Here is a 17623-nt window from a genome sequence, read left to right on the forward strand (position 1 = left end):
GGGAGGGGGCGAAAATTCTGGGAGCCTTGAAGAATGTGTGGAAGTCAAGAACATTATCTCGGAAAGCAAAAATGGCTATGTTTGAAGGAATAGTGGTTCCAACAATGTTGTATGGTTGCAAGGCGTGGGATATGGATAGAGTTGTGCGCAGGAGGGTGGATGTGCTGGAAATGAGATGTTTGGGGACAATATGTGGTGTGCAGTGGTTTCATTGAGTAAGTAATAATAGGGTAAGAGAGAGAGTGTGGTTGAGAAAGCAGAAGAGGGTGTTTTGAAATGGTTTGGTCACATGGAGAGAATGAATGAGGAAAGATTGACAAAGAGGATATATGTGTCAGAGGTGGAGGGAACGAGGAGAAGTGGAAGACCAAATTGGAGGTGGAAAGATGGAGTGAAAAAGATTTTGAATGATTGGGGCCTGAACATGCAGGAGGGTGAAAGGCGTTCAAAGAATAGAGTGAATTGGAATGATGTGGTATACCGGGGTCGACGTGCTGTCAATGGATTGAACCAGGGCATGTGAAGCGTCTGGGGTAAACCATGGAAAGTTCTGTGGGGCCTGGATGTGGAAAGGGAGCTGTGGTTTCGGTGCATTATTACATGACAGCTAAAGACTGAGTGTGAACAAATGGGGCCTTTGTTGTCTTTTCCTAGCGCTACCTCACACACATTTGGGGGGAGGGGGTTGTTATTTCATGTGTGGCGAGGTGGGGATGGGAATGAATAAAGGCAGACAGTATGAATTATGTACATGTGTATATATGTATATGTCTGTGTGTGTATATATATGTATACACTGAGATGTATAGGTATGTATATTTGCGTGGGTGGTCGTGTATGTATATACATGTGTATGTGGGTGGGTTGGGCCATTCTTTCGTCTGTTTCCTTGCGCTACCTCGCTAGCACCAGAATCTGACAAAAAAGCTGTCATGTGAAAAATATATATTTCTAAGCATTATGATCTACACAACATGGTTTTCACACATATACACTGGTGTTGGGACAAATATTCGAAGTTAGCAAATTACACGCACTAATTTTTTTTTCAAACTACCCAGAGCTTTCAGCATACTTTCATTTTTTCTCACTGGCAAGACTTTACTCTTGACTTTATTTTTCTACTACAATCCTAACTGAAATGTACTTCCAAATACCTATACTATCCATAACTTCCAATTCTAACCCATTTCATTTCCACATGAGGGCTGGTGGATGGTTATGAAGTGGTTTAGGTGTAAGAAAGTTAGTGCTGTTGCACAGAATTGGGTACTTAGCATAGCAAAGTGGGATCTATCTACATCTCTGATATATGTTCCTTCTGGGGAGGACTCCCTCAAGGGGGTGGCCGTGGCAAGAGAGCCACCATAACTGGCAAACTCCAAAGCCACTTCTTAGCCTTTTGTGCCTTACCCTTGACAGGCCACAGGCAGAGGGTAACTCTAACAGTGTTTCCTGAAGCATATCATAAAGTGGCATCAACCTAGAAATATCTTTTTGTTTAGGTAATAAATGTTTATGGTTGCTCAGCAACTAAGGTTTGTTATGAGTGCTCGTTTTATGTTACTTCAAATTAGTTTTTAAATGCTCCATCTACAGCAAATAATCATGGTGATATCACAAACCTTTAACGTATTCCCAAATTTACTTCAAATCACTTACCACCACTTACTACTGCAATTGCAGTAACTCAATCACAAAAGCTCAGTGAAGCACTCAAATGTTTTCCTTCCATACTCTCTAACCAAAACTTTCTGGTGAACTTTCCATTTATTTTATCATACTCATGTATCCTTTCCTACACAGGAAAGTATATTATTTTTACTGTTTCTTTCTCAGTGAATTTCTTTCCAAAAATCAATGTCTGTCATACCTTTACTTTGGGGCTGACTGACTTAAATTTGGAAGGCATGTCCCATGGTTCAATATGTATTTGACATATTTTCAAATTTCATTTGATTCAGGAGCTTTCAGGATTTTTATCAAATTTTTTGGTAAAGTGTGTGAAAGAAGAAAGTTATGAGTAAATGTGAATAAGAGCACGGTTATTAGGTACAGTAGGGTTGAGTGTCAAGTCAATTGGGAGGTAAGTTTGAATGGAGAAAAACTGGAGGAAGTAAAGTGTTTTAGATATCTGGGAGTGGATCTGGCAGCGGATGGAACCATGGAAGCGGAAGTGAATCATAGGGTGGGGGAGGGGGCGAAAATCCTGGGAGCCTTGAAGAATGTGTGGAAGTCGAGAACATTATCTCGGAAAGCAAAAATGGGTATGTTTGAAGGAATAGTGGTTCCAACAATGCTGTATGGTTGCGAGGCATGGGCTATGGATAGAGTTGTGCGCAGGAGGATGGATGTGCTGGAAATGAGATGTTTGAGGACAATGTGTGGTGTGAGGTGGTTTGATCGAGTAAGTAATGTAAGGGTAAGAGAGATGTGTGGAAATAAAAAGAGCGTGGTTGAGAGAGCAGAAGAGGGTGTTTTGAAATGGTTTGGGCACATGGAGAGAATGAGTGAGGAAAGATTGACCAAGAGGATATATGTGTCGGTGGTGGAGGGAACGAGGAGAAGTGGGAGACCAATTGGAGGTGGAAAGATGGAGTGAAAAAGATTTTGTGTGATCGGGGCCTGAACATGCAGGAGGGTGAAAGGACGGCAAGGAATAGAGTGAATTGGAGCGATGTGGTATACAGGGGTTGACGTGCTGTCAGTGGATTGAATCAAGGCATGTGAAGCGTCTGGGGTAAACCATGGAAAGCTGTGTAGGTATGTATATTTGCATGTGTGGACGTGTGTATGTACATGTGTATGGGGGGGGGGGGCCATTTCTTTCGTCTGTTTCCTTGCGCTACCTCGCAAATGCGGGAGACAGCGACAAAGTATAAAAAAAAAAAAAAAAAAAAAAAAAAAAAAAATATATATATATATAAATATATAAATAAAGGCAAAACAATCCAAAAACGTATTTCTCTGGCTACTGATGAAACATCGCAGACATAAACCTTTTCACAAGTCTACAGGACAAATCTGTGATATAAGCTATTTTTATCATTCTGTATGAGGTCAAAATTCACTAGACGACACAACAATCTCTTTTTTAAAATAACCTACATTATGCATCTTTTGCGCAATCCATCACTGATTTCCTAAATACATCCCATTCCTCCCCCACTCCCCTTACTTCCATTGTTCTCACCTTTTTCCATTCTGTACACAGTCTCTCCTGGTACTTCCCCACACAGGTCTCCTTCCCAAGCTCACTTACTCTCACCACCTTCTTCACCCCAACATTCACTCCTCTTTTCTGAAAACCCATACTAATCTTCACCTTAGCCTCCACAAGATAATGATCAGACATCCCTCCAGTTGCACCTCTCAGCACATTAACATCCAAAAGTCTCTCTTTCGCACGCCTGTCAATTAACACGTAATCCAATAACGCTCTCTGGCCATCTCTCCTACTTACATAAGTATACTTATGTATATCTCGCTTTTTAAACCAGGTATTCCCAATCATCAATCCTTTTCAGCACATAAATCTACAAGCTCTTCACCATTTCCATTTACAACACTGAACACCCCATGCATACCAATTATTCCCTCAACTGCCACATTACTCACCTTTGCATTCAAATCACCCATCACTATAACCCGGTGGCATGAGAAGAGTGGGAGGTGGGCTGTTTAGAAAGGGTAGTGAGTGGTGGGATGAAGAAGTAAGAGTATTAGTGAAAGAGAAGAGAGAGGCATTTGGACGATTTTTGCAGGGAAAAAATGCAATTGAGTGGGAGAAGTATAAAAGAAAGAGACAGGAGGTCAAGAGAAAGGTGCAAGAGGTGAAAAAAAGGGCAAATGAGAGTTGGGGTGAGAGACTATCAGTAAATTTTAGGGAGAATAAAAAGATGTTCTGGAAGGAGGTAAATAGGGTGCGTAAGACAAGGGAGCAAATGGGAACTTCAGTGAAGGGCGTAAATGGGGAGGTGATAACAAGTAGTGGTGATGTGAGAAGGAGATGGAATGAGTATTTTGAAGGTTTGTTGAATGTGTCTGATGACAGAGTGGCAGATATAGGGTGTTTTGGTCGAGGTGGTGTGCAAAGTGAGAGGGTTAGGGAAAATGATTTGGTAAACAGAGAAGAGGTAGTAAAAGCTTTGCGAAAGATGAAAGCCGGCAAGGCAGCAGGTTTGGATGGTATCGCAGTGGAATTTATTAAAAAAGGGGGTGACTGTATTGTTGACTGGTTGGTAAGGTTATTTAATGTATGTATGACTCATGGTGAGGTGCCTGAGGATTGGCGGAATGCGTGCATAGTGCCATTGTACAAAGGCAAAGGGGATAAGAGTGAGTGCTCAAATTACAGAGGTATAAGTTTGTTGAGTATTCCTGGTAAATTATATGGGAGGGTATTGATTGAGAGGGTGAAGGCATGTACAGAGCATCAGATTGGGGAAGAGCAGTGCGGTTTCAGAAGTGGTAGAGGATGTGTGGATCAGGTGTTTGCTTTGAAGAATGTATGTGAGAAATACTTAGAAAAGCAAATGGATTTGTATGTAGCATTTATGGATCTGGAGAAGGCATATGATAGAGTTGATAGAGATGCTCTGTGGAAGGTATTAAGAATATATGGTGTGGGAGGCAAGTTGTTAGAAGCAGTGAAAAGTTTTTATCGAGGATGTAAGGCATGTGTACGTGTAGGAAGAGAGGAAAGTGATTGGTTCTCAGTGAATGTAGGTTTGCGGCAGGGGTGTGTGATGTCTCCATGGTTGTTTAATTTGTTTATGGATGGGGTTGTTAGGGAGGTAAATGCAAGAGTCCTGGAAAGAGGGGCAAGTATGAAGTCTGTTGGGGATGAGAGAGCTTGGGAAGTGAGTCAGTTGTTGTTCGCTGATGATACAGCGCTGGTGGCTGATTCATGTGAGAAACTGCAGAAGCTGGTGACTGAGTTTGGTAAAGTGTGTGGAAGAAGAAAGTTAAGAGTAAATGTGAATAAGAGCAAGGTTATTAGGTACAGTAGGGTTGAGGGTCAAGTCAATTGGGAGGTGAGTTTGAATGGAGAAAAACTGGAGGAAGTGAAGTGTTTTAGATATCTGGGAGTGGATCTGGCAGCGGATGGAACCATGGAAGCGGAAGTGGATCATAGGGTGGGGGAGGGGGCGAAAATTTTGGGAGCCTTGAAAAATGTGTGGAAGTCGAGAACATTATCTCGGAAAGCAAAAATGGGTATGTTTGAGGGAATGGTGGTTCCAACAATGTTGTATGGTTGCGAGGCGTGGGCTATGGATAGAGTTGTGCGCAGGAGGATGGATGTGCTGGAAATGAGATGTTTGAGGACAATGTGTGGTGTGAGGTGGTTTGATCGAGTAAGTAACGTAAGGGTAAGAGAGATGTGTGGAAATAAAAAGAGCGTGGTTGAGAGAGCAGAAGAGGGTGTTTTGAAATGGTTTGGGCACATGGAGAGAATGAGTGAGGAAAGATTGACCAAGAGGATATATGTGTCGGAGGTGGAGGGAACGAGGAGAAGAGGGAGACCAAATTGGAGGTGGAAAGATGGAGTGAAAAAGATTTTGTGTGATCGGGGCCTGAACATGCAGGAGGGTGAAAGGAGGGCAAGGAATAGAGTGAATTGGAGCGATGTGGTATACAGGGGTTGACGTGCTGTCAGTGGATTGAATCAAGGCATGTGAAGCGTCTGGGGTAAACCATGGAAAGCTGTGTAGGTATGTATATTTGCGTGTGTGGACGTGTGTATGTACATGTGTATGGGGGGGGGGGGGTTGGGCCATTTCTTTCGTCTGGTTCCTTGCGCTACCTCGCAAACGCGGGAGACAGCGACAAAGTATAAAAAAAAAAAAAAAAAAAAAAAAAAAAAAAAAAACATTATGCATACGCTAAATTTGTGTTCTCAATAATTCTGACCACATTTCAGCCAATATTCATAAAATCTGGTAATCCCTAAAATGGAATATGGTTTTTATGAGGCAAGATCCACCAGTGATATCCTTTCCTTTGTTACATATGTCAAAACGCCTATCTGAGAGACTCAGGAAAATCTTGTCATATCCACTAATGTCATGAAAGCTATTGATAAAGTCTATCACTGAGTCCAAGCTCCCCACTCTCCTCTTTTGGCTTCCCTTCTTCACTCTGTTTTATCACTTTCCTATTTTTCTAATTTCTGTCTATTTCTATACTTTTTCTTATCTTCTCTCCCTATCAACAACAGTTTCCTATGCTTTTCCTCCCTTCAATCAATGACTTCTTTCTTCAACTCATAATCTTATCTACATTTACACTCCTTTCAGATCTGCTTCATCCTCTATTGTATGATATATGTCTAAGTCAAGCACTATCAGCATTTCACACAACTTATAGTTCTGGAGCGATTATTTTCTGATCATGCAAATTCAAATAGTTGTTGCTGTTCTGTAAAATCAAACTTACCAATAATTACTTAAAATTAATAGACTAAAGCTTCTAGGAAGTTATTTTCCTCGTTCTTGAGCAAGCACAGCTTCTATTTCATCTGATACATCTGGCATGGGGGGTCGCCAGTACTGGAGAGAGGAGTATTCTCCTAGAGTTTCTTGGTGTGCCACTGGGGGGAACATGTGGTTGGAAATGTCACTAAGGTTTGAGTACCTGTCAAGAAAAAGGATGAAAGGAATTTTAGAGCAAATCCCAAATAGAAGTACAACTATCAGTCTATTAAAAAAAAAAAAATCAAAGTCACAAATAATGAAGCAGCATGAAGCCAAAAATTTTACAATAAGGACAGTTTTTATTGTTCTAATCAACAATTATGCATCAACCACTCATATCTTGTTTCATTTACCTGTAAAACACTATAAACCTATAACTTATGTTCATTTTTGTCCACGATACTGCCAAAGGTTGTCCATGATTTTTGTTTTTCATAACTTAAAACACTATATATTCATCCATACACAAAATGATATTGTTAAAATTGCTAAAATGGGTGACAGAAGTCACACAAAAATGATATGGGTCAGTATCTTCAGGCAAATAAGGCTTTCTTATGTTCAGTACAGTATGAATTGTGTTAATGTAAATCTCCAACAACAATACTTCATTACTTCATCATGGATGACACTGTATAGTGTGTTATAATGTACCAGATACTAACTACTCACAAAATCATATCAACCATCTACGCTACAAATATTTTGATACATGTTCTTGAAACTGCCATAAAAGAATAAATCTTTTACTTTCCAAGTTTCAAGGGGAAATACATAGTATAACAGTGGTTTTCAACCTTGTTCATTCAGTGGCAAAACTGTAAATTTGTTTCAACTTTATGTCACAGAACTCAGGAGCTTATCATGGAACGTCACTGAAAAGCTGAAAAGGCTACTAATTCAAGAATGAGCTCTTCTCCTGAGAAGCCAGACCTGTTCACTGAAAATGTATTACAAGTAAAACATAAAAAAAAATCATGTGAACAGATCAGGAAGTACTTCTACAGTTCAGATCTTACTAAAATAAACATCATTACATTTACTTCCGAGCATTTAAGAGCAGCATAGCCTCATATTTCAAGCAACCAAGAGAACTACATGTGCAAACTGTAAGCATCACCTGGTTCATTAGGGACTCCACACAAGTCATCATCATCAAAGAATAACAGGAGAAAAAAAGTCAGAAGACATCCACAAAAAAGATAATCAAACATGACAGGTCTACTATGCCACTCTGACTAACCAAAGTTAGAAACAATTATGACTAAAAATACAAACAAAGGTAAAGGAGACAGTGCACAATCCATCCACAATGATGATGCCTCCAGGAAAATGATATGGACAGAGCAGCAAATCATGTTATATATTATACCCTTACTTTAATCCATGTTTGGAAACTGACCCCTTTGTGATTCCTTATTTTTTTTACAAAGTGGCTGAGAACCTTAGAACAATCATAACTCACTTCTATTTTCCAATATAAATCATATCATATGATACAACTTTAAACACTTTGAAAATAAGCCTTTTTGCCCTTTTTTCAGGCATGGTAAGGACCAGAAATCCCTGAATTGAACTTGGCCCATACTATAAGTCTCATTGAAGGAAAATAAGTTTGAGGAATCTAAAGTTAAAGCACAGAAAGCAATTGATTGGAGACAACATATGAAAACAACATTGCCAAAACATTATTTAAATGCAAAATTTTTGTAGCTGCATAAAAATTTGTGACAACTCAAAGAGTTTGCAAATTACTCAGGGACATGTTAAGAGATAACAGGAGCAACTCAGGACATCACTTGACACTATCTATGTGGATGAGTTGCATTACATCACAGCTGGCTGTAAATTATTACAATGGTGATAACTGCATTCTTTTGAGAAGACTTTTCAAATATCAAACATTTAGCTTGAAACGTTAGTCCTGTGTTCTACTAAATGGCTAGCTTTATATCCAAAGGCTGAGAGAATACCACGAGGTGTGGGCAAGAGAAGGGCTGGCTTCTAAAAATTTATTTGATGAAAAATTTGTGTTAGACCAGAATGTAAAGTCTAATGTGATCACTATTAGTATGGTAGGTGGAGAACGTTTTACACTAGCGTTGAACTGTTTCTTAATCTTGTAAATATGTACCATACCATGTCTTTACTCCTCTGCATGTATGCACACACACGCGGCCAAATATATGCCTCACTGTGCAATTCCAATACTGTACACCAAATCCTTGTCCAATGTGCATTTCCACAATGCTCATCAATTTACATGCATTGAAATAAATGCAACACTTACTTCACTGGCACAAAAAAATCTAATTATCCAAAGGTTTGAATTTGCACACTGGGCATACGAATGCTGGACCCATGTGTACAAATTATCAATTACTGTTATTCCTATTCATTATATCATTCTCATTTATATAATTATCATAAAAATATCATTACTTTTATTCTTATTACTTTATCAAAATCCCATTAAGTTATGACATAAGCTGACAAAATTGTGATTTCAGTCAAGCTTCATGGAAGCATGAAAGTAGAAAATCAACAATTTCAGCATGCATGTATTTTACATTAACATTTTCTTGTTTTATCATGTTTAGTTCAACTATATGTACAAGCATTCATTCTCAGGTTTTTAAAAATAATTTCCCCTCTTATATTCCATGCCAGGTTCCCCTATTCCCATTCATCCCAAAACAACCTTTTTCAGAAATATAAGCCTCATGTTGGAAAACAATTTGTTGTATTCAAGAGTAAACTAGCAGCCATATATCAACAATTAAGCTATCACTTGTGATGCATAAGCATTATAAGCCCAGTTACGGTAAGACACAAAATGCATTGGTGATTAGCACAAAGTAGGTTAATACCTTTCTCCAATCCCATATCATATGATGTCATGCTTATGGCAAGTTAGCCGTTAGTGTAGACTTACTTTGGAAAAGATTCAGTAAATATCGCAATATTACTCAGATTTGTTGCCAAACTTTATCCTATCATTTTAAGAAAATATTTACTGCTCATACAACATGTAGTTAATATCTAAATACTACCCTACTTAGAAATCACAATATCTAAATCTAAGGCAACAACTGAGGAAAAAAAAATAAATAAAAAATAAAAAAGCACCCCAGAAAAGGGTTGTTATAACAGCTTTACGGGCTGAGTAAATACCTAAAAAGGATCAAGTAGCTGTAAGTGAGTTCAGCAAAACATGGTTAAGGCTTTCATTAGGTTAGAAGACAACAGTGGAAAGGTATAAACATGACAAGCTAGTCTGGAAATCTTGTAAATTGATGCTAGGATAGTTAGGGCAAGCGCATGAAGTACTGCGTGAGTACTACGATGCATGACACATCAGTCGCTTACCCATTTGATCAAGGTCTATAACAGATGTACGCCCTTACTTGGACTTGGTTACAGGAATCTTTCTTTACCTGAACCATAATCAGGCTTTGGAATTCATCTCCCACCACCTTTAGGTCCCTTTTTTTATTGAATTCAGTGATGCATTCATTAATCTTCTCACTTCATCATTTGAGATCATTTGATTTTTGCCATCCCTTACTGTGTTTCTTCAGTCAAGTGATACTGACTCTAAACCTGGTGTATAACCCACCCAGTCACTGTCCATGCTATCAGTGGGAATATCACTGCCACTAGTATCTTCAGAGTCACAATCACTGTATACTAAATCAATAAGATTTTGAGGAACCATTGTTTTTTCAATAGGAGGGAAAGTTTCATCAACTACTGTGCTTTGTCGTATGTAACTGAAAAGACAAACACCAACAAGTTAACACCATTATAAAAAGTGTTACATGCATTTTGTCTTATCGTATAACAAAAAGATATAAAATTTCTAACATCACGGAAATTATTGCTTTAACTCTTTCTGTAAGAATCTTCAATGGAAGATGTGGGCATTGAAATGCAATTTCTTACAAATTGAATATTTCTTAAAAATCAACGAAACTTTAGTTATCATTGCTGAAGTACGACAAGCCTTCATCAAAATACTTATGCACAAAAGTACATTTAATTTTGAAAGCAAACAATATGAAAGTTACCTATAATCATCATATTAATTACAAAAACTCAGGGTCATTCTTATGTGAATCCTGTAGCTTTGAGGCTGCACTCCATACAAGAGCAGGGAAATGATGGATTCCTTTAGTGCAAGAAGTTCCTTTATGAGTCTGCACTAATTTTTTCATCCAATGATAACAGTACAACCTTGCCAAAGGTGACTTTTCACTTGCAGGTGGAGTCTGGCAACAATAAGCTACACAGTATGTAAATTAACCAATAAGTAATTTAGGACAAATTCTCAAGCGAGTAAACCCTAAAAAACTAAACTATCTTGGACACCTATCTTCCATCCTAAAAAAAAAAAGTGACAAACCAGAATCTGAATAAGAATTACATATTAAATAAGGCTTGTATTTTATATTAAAGAGCTCACCAAGAAAATGTGAAGTTGTAGAATATGTAAAAAGAAAAATCAATGATCATTACTCCAATCTTTAGGGGCATCACTTCCTCTAGCCAAACAAAGGATATGGAAACATTACAATACTTAGTAGTTGTCTCTAGATGCTACATGATCATCTTGGAATGAGCCTCAAATATCGTGCTTTTAAACAAAAACTTTAGACATAACTTCTATTATCACTATCAACTCTTCCCAAATTCCATGTGGTCAATCACATATTTACATCCTTTCAGTCCAAAAAAAACCCATCCTTAACCCATGTCTGGTGTATCACATGAAACAAATTTTCATAACATAAAAAGGAAACCTTACATTTCACTTTGCTCAACTAGTTGATTCAACAAGCCCAAAACCTTTTTAGTTACACCAACATGAAAAGTCCTCCCAGCACATCCAGTCCAAAAGCATTTCATGAGATCTTCACTTAATTTAGCTCTGGATCTCATCAAATCTCTTCCATCAACTATCAGTAACTTCAACGACCTATTTCTTTCTCATGTATCTTCAACTTTACAACTAAATATTTTCTTAACCTTTTACTGGTTAAGAAAATATATAGCTGGACTGATACAAGGAAGCTGGTGCAGCAGTACATTTATTTTGCCTTAAATGTGATTGATGAACTAGATGATTCCATGATCTGATACCTTATTAAGATTCTGTTCATATTATTAGCATAAGACATTCAACAAACCTTTAATTATGCAAGAAGAAACTGATTCTTCAGAGAAAGCACAATCAAAATGACTTTATAGAATCAGCATTGAATACTACCATCAACTACTTGCAGCAGTTTTCTCTTAATCCTTAGAAACTTACTATGCTTGTGACATGATCCCAGAACTTTAGGAAAGTGTCTGTGATAAAATGGAGTTAGGAACTTGGCATTTACAACAACTAATGCAGTGATGAACAGATACTCAAATAGCAATAGAATTTCTTTTCTTCACTGAATCAAAACATTCCTATCCACCTGAGGTATTCAAGAATTCATCACAAGAATGATAAAGGGAAGTTTTAAAAGCCTAAATCTAAAAGTCAAGACTAAAATTTATATGATTAATTGAATTCCAATTCTTTCCTTTTAAGTTAATCCTCTAAAAACAGTTTGAAACTATTCTTCTAAGCAATTTTCTCAGGGATAGAATTTCTTTTCTTCACTGAATCAAAACATTCCTATCCACCTGAGGTATTCAAGAATTCATCACAAGAATGATAAAGGGAAGTTTTAAAAGCCTAAATCTAAAAGTCAAGACTAAAATTTATATGATTAATTGAATTCCAATTCTTTCCTTTTAAGTTAATCCTCTAAAAACAGTTTGAAACTATTCTTCTAAGCAATTTTCTCAGGGACAGAAATTTATCAATATATAAATTTTCAAAAGTATGAGAAATCACTGCCTCATAATTAAAGTTTCTGATGGGACCTTTGCAATTTTTTCTATATGACAACTAGGGGCCCTGAACTCTTTAAAACCTTGAAAAGAAAAATATGAGAAAGCATTTTAAAGCAAGGCCAAGTTCCTGCCTTTTGATTCAACGCCTTCATAAGGTAAATGCCTATGGCACTAAAGGAGGACCAAAAAAAATTCAAAGGAAGATAAAATTCTTTCAAATAGAAAACTATAACAATCATCAATACCTGATATATAGAGGCATAAATAGACGACAATAAGATACTTCCAACATAAGACAAAAATTTATATTACAATTATAAATCTTTTTAGAATTATCAAATATATGACTGTCCTAACCCAGCTTCCTTTTTCTGAAGTTGAGCTACGAATACTTGAAGAAGCCTTTCCCTTTTTCTAACGCCCCTTTCAATAAATTCTTGAAGTAAGGATGCAAAATGCATAACTTCTTCTATCTTTGACAGATGACTTATGTAGAAGCAGCAGTGATATCATGAATTATAACTGCAAGCTTTCAGCACGTTTCTCCACATAAACTCAGTATGCAGAGCCTGAGCAGCTCATGCTTTCCAGACAAATCTGCACTTCCTATTCTTAATCCATGAATTTCTTTTGAGCATTAACTAGCCATTATGCTAACTCTAACCCTTTCATCATATGATGATGACAGTGATATACTGAATCAAAATACTTTTGCTTAAAGAACCTATAAGATGGGATTCTCTCTTTCTTTTATGTTAGCTGAGATAGCATGGGCAGCTGAGGCCCTAATCATGGCCATCCCATTAACACAGACATATACATATATACACATGTACATATTCATACTTGTTTGCCTTCATCCATTCCTAGTGCCACCACACCCCACAGGAAACAGCATGGCTACCCCATACTTCAGTGAGGAAGCACCAAGAAAACAGACAAAAAAGGGCCACATTCGTTCATAGTCTGTAGCTGTCATGTGGAATGCACCAACGCCACGGCTCTCTATACACATCCAAGCCCCATAGTCCTTTCCATGGTTTACTCAAGACATTTCACATGCCCTGGTTCAATCCACTGACAGCACGTTGACCCAGGTATAGCACATCATTCCAATTCACTCTGTTCCTTGCATCCCTCTCACCATCCAGTATGTTCAGGCCCTAATCGCTCAAAATTTTTTTCACTCCATCCTTCCACCTCCAATTTGGTCTCCTGCTTCTCCTTGTTCCCTCCACCTCTGACATATCCCATTTCACCGAACAACCCCTAGGGGTGGATGAACAGCTGGGTTAACTCTGGACTGACTGCTGCAACCAAGATCTGAACCTATATGCTCGACCCTGGGCGACCCATGAATGCATCACAGTCAGGAATGCTAACTGCTCTTACACAGTGATCCCTCAAAATGCTTTTCTACAATTCCAGAAACAAAACTATGAGAACATTTTCTATATAAAAAACAAACTTCCAGATGGTTATGTATTGCAGAACAATAACAGTTTCAGTAATTTGAGAAACAGTTTTACAATACTTACGAAGACTGGAATGTCTGTGTTAGCTCATGCTTCAATTCACCACGATGGTTGATGGTGAATATTCGAGAGATTGGGATCCCAACGGCCCGATAAGCCCAAACATCCTGGAAGAGACCAATCTAGTAAGGCTTCATACTAAAGCTAAATGTAGCTATTTTCTCACAGTTTCAGTTACCTACACCTTCCCTACAAAACCTGAGTACTAAAACTATACTCATCTTAATTTTGTTAACTACTAAAGTTTCATCTTCACTTACACATCATGCTAAAAATCTACATCTTTTTTTCATTTTTCATACCTGATCGCCACTTCCCACATTAGTTAAGTAGCATCAGGAACTGATGAAAAATTGCTACATTTGTGCATATACATTCCCTAGCTGTAATGTATAATGCACCAAAACCATAGCTCCTACCTACAACTAGGCCCCCTTAGACCTTTCCATGGTTTACCTCAGCCACTTCACATGCCCTGGTTCAGTCCACTTACAGAAAAAGGGAAGATAAAAATCAGTTATATTAATACTTTTCCACCTTATCCTAACTTAAAGATGAATTCCACTATGTTGATTCAACACCTAATTCTAACCCAGATAAGGATAATCTCATCAATTCTAATTACAGACTAACATGATTTGGCTGTCATTCAATAGAAAAAGCTCTTCAGGATATAAAACTTGAATCAATCTTTGAACAAGTGCTGTAGACCATTAAAAAAGGAACTTCAACTATGATCAAAATCCAACTTGAATGAACAAAACTACTGATCAGAAACGATCTCACTCACATATGGTGGGAATAAGCCTTGGTAGACTGCATTCTGAGCCTCGTTGTACAATAATGTGGCTAAATCTGGGAAAAGTGCCAAGGCTCCATTATTTGGGTTTGTTTGGACAAAAGATTACACAAAAGTTAGGGAAAACTTATACAAAAGTGACCTTTCCCAGCTCCAGCAAATACAAATTAGTAGTTCATAATTAAAACACTGTGAACTAAAGTCTGTCAAAATACAACTAACAAACACTTAGTAACAACCCATCTTTCTGCCATAACTGCTTTGTAGCTGTCAGAAAACTTTTGCTCAGGCCTAGTAGCTAATAGGTAGAGGAAAGATGTATCTCTGCTTAGGTCTATTTGAATCTAATTTGATTCTCTGCAAGCTCAAAATTTATTTTTCAAACCTGACATCATGTTGAAGACAAAAGAGCTTCCAAATAAAAAACATATGAATACCTATGTTCAAATTCTAACTCAATTCTCTGAAATTGTAGAGGTTATGTTCAAATTCTAACTCAATTCTCTGAAATTGTAGAGGTTATGTTCAAATTCTAACTCAATTCTCTGAAATTGTAGAGGCTATCTCGATTATTAACTAGATAAAGTCTTTCTATATGAAAATGACTGTTAGTGCACATATATTCAGTTCCCCCCCTCTGAATAAGCTTCTGCTTTTGAACGAAGTCCATTACGACTTATAGTAAGAAATTATCAGAAATGGTTCTGAATGTTCATACTAATGTACAATCAAATGTGGTGATACCGGACTCCTCCTGTAAGAGCTCACACCACTAATGAAAAGTCACCTCTGGCATGCCTGTATCACTGAGAGTACAGTCTCATCCAAGAACTTTTATTTCCAAGGGAATTGATCATTTCCCTACTAATGGAGACAGTGCAGCCTTGGATCTCCTGGAAAGAGTATCCTGGAACAACTCAAAGAACCATTCAAGAAAAGGGTATTGGGGAAGTTATAAATAACTAAATACACAGAGAGGTAAAATTTTGCACCATTTCAAATAATATATTTCCATAGAGCTCTATGATACAACTTTCTCATCTTACAACCCATGAGAACTGGGTTATATCTCAGAATCAAGCATATCTGATAAAATATTGGTCACTTCAGTTAGCATACTGGTCAATACTTTGGCAACAAGTATGCTAACCAGTATCATTCATTTCAAAGATGGCATAATAAAAGTATCTCCAACAAATTTTCTCCAAGCCATTAAGAGGTACCTAAATCTAATTACTTCTAATCTATCTATCATACATAAACTGGAAAAAAAGCAAAAAATTAGAGGAAGGCAAAATTTGAATCTTTTTGTTCTTACATTGATTTTATTTCCATATCCAGAATAAAATGGATTTTTGTCAGAAGGATATAAGGCTTGAATATCTCTCAAGCACGATATCTTGAACTCTTCTGGTTTCTTCTCAATGACTTCCCGGTGGAAGGCTTGTATTAAAGAGGTTGGATTCAATAGTAAAGGCCCATCAGGTAATGAAAGATCACCCTGTTTGATGGATCTAAGGTAGTCACGAGTAATACGTGCTTGCCCTGTAAAGACAATTGTGTGTTTTTAGTAATATACAGAAATTAAGCAGGCAAAAATTCTTTATCATTTTATTCAATTATCTATAATTCCATTAAGTGGTGTGAGGTGGTTTGATCGAGTAAGTAATAATAGGGTAAGAGAGATGTGTGGTAATAAAAAGTGTGTGGTTGAGAGAGCAGAGGAGGGTGTTTTGAAATGGTTTGGTCACATGGAGAGAATGAGTGAGGAAAGACTGACAAAGAGGATGTATGTGTCAGAGGTGGAGGGAACGACGAGAAGTGGGAGACCAAATTGGAGGTGGAGGGATGGAGTGAAAAAGATTTTGAGTGATCAGGGCCTGAACATGCGGGAGGGTGAGGGGCGTGCAGGGAATACAGTGAATTGGAACAGTGTGGTATACCGGGGTCGACGTGCTGTCAATGCATTGAACCAAGGAAGGTGAAGCTTCTGGGGTAAACCATGGAAAGTTCTGTGGGGCCTGGATGTGGAAAGGGAGCTGTGGTTTCGGTGCATTATCACATGACAGCTAGAGACTGAGTGTGAACGAATGGGGCCTTTGTTGTCTTTTCATAGCGCTACCAAGCACACATGAGGGGGGGAGGGGGTTGTTATTTCATGTGTGGCGAGGTGGCGATGGGAATGAATAAAGGCAGACAGTATGAATTATGTACATGTGTATATATGTATATGTCTGTGTGTATATATATGTATACGTTGAGATGTATAGGTGTGTATATTTGCGTGTGGACGTGTATGTATATACATGTGTATGTGGGTGGGTTGAGCCATTCTTTGGTCTGTTTCCTTGTGCTACCTCACTAATGCGGGAGACAGCGACAAAGCAAAATAAAATAAATAAATAATGATTCCATTCCTATCTATAAACTGTGAACAAAGTGTACACAGCTTCATTTATTTGTGTAAAATCTACCATGATTCTCTAGTCTATTCCACATCACTATGACAGTAAAAGAAATGCTTACCCTAATCATTATTGTAAATGCTTTTCTACAGAATTGTAATATATGTAGAATCTGCATATCTACAAATTGTTCAAGCTTAAAGAGTACCTCTCATAAATTCTAATGAAATATTTGGCAGTTTGTTCAGGTTACTGCCTGTGAATCAATTGCAAATTGTGTGATCCCTAAAAGTATATTGTGTGGTCCCTAAAAGTATATGGGAGTGATCAGCTGCTAAAACTCAAATCAAGGAGTGATTTAACAAAAATACACCAGTCTAATGTTAAACTGTCCTCAAAACTAACAGTCACCAGTATGGCTGATACTAGGCAAGAATCAAGTCTGACAGCAAACTGCTACCTCAACAAATGTGAACATAAAATACTTAAAAGGAGCAGGTTAAAAGTCACTCTAAG

General features: G+C 37.7%; 1 protein-coding gene across 6 annotated transcripts in view; it reads right to left on the reverse strand.

Moving 5' to 3' along the window:
* The window catches only part of Lpin (phosphatidate phosphatase LPIN), a 63883-nt gene that overhangs the window by 4955 nt on the left and 41305 nt on the right, over positions 1-17623 (reverse strand). For 3 of the 6 annotated variants that reach the window (XM_071671108.1, XM_071671107.1, XM_071671105.1), the window contains 3 exons: positions 16021-16247; positions 13907-14010; positions 6439-6636 (listed from right to left, as the gene is read on the reverse strand). In XM_071671108.1, coding sequence (XP_071527209.1) covers positions 6480-6636; positions 13907-14010; positions 16021-16247 — 488 coding nt within the window. In that variant the 3' untranslated portion in view covers positions 6439-6479. Of the gene's footprint in view, positions 1-6438; positions 6637-9845; positions 10250-13906; positions 14011-16020; positions 16248-17623 lie in introns of those variants that run through there. The other 3 variants (XR_011713823.1, XR_011713824.1, XR_011713822.1) reach the window with 2 other exon arrangements.

The sequence above is a fragment of the Panulirus ornatus genome, chromosome 16 (genome assembly GCF_036320965.1).
Source record: "Panulirus ornatus isolate Po-2019 chromosome 16, ASM3632096v1, whole genome shotgun sequence".
NCBI classification, from domain to species: domain Eukaryota; kingdom Metazoa; phylum Arthropoda; class Malacostraca; order Decapoda; family Palinuridae; genus Panulirus; species Panulirus ornatus.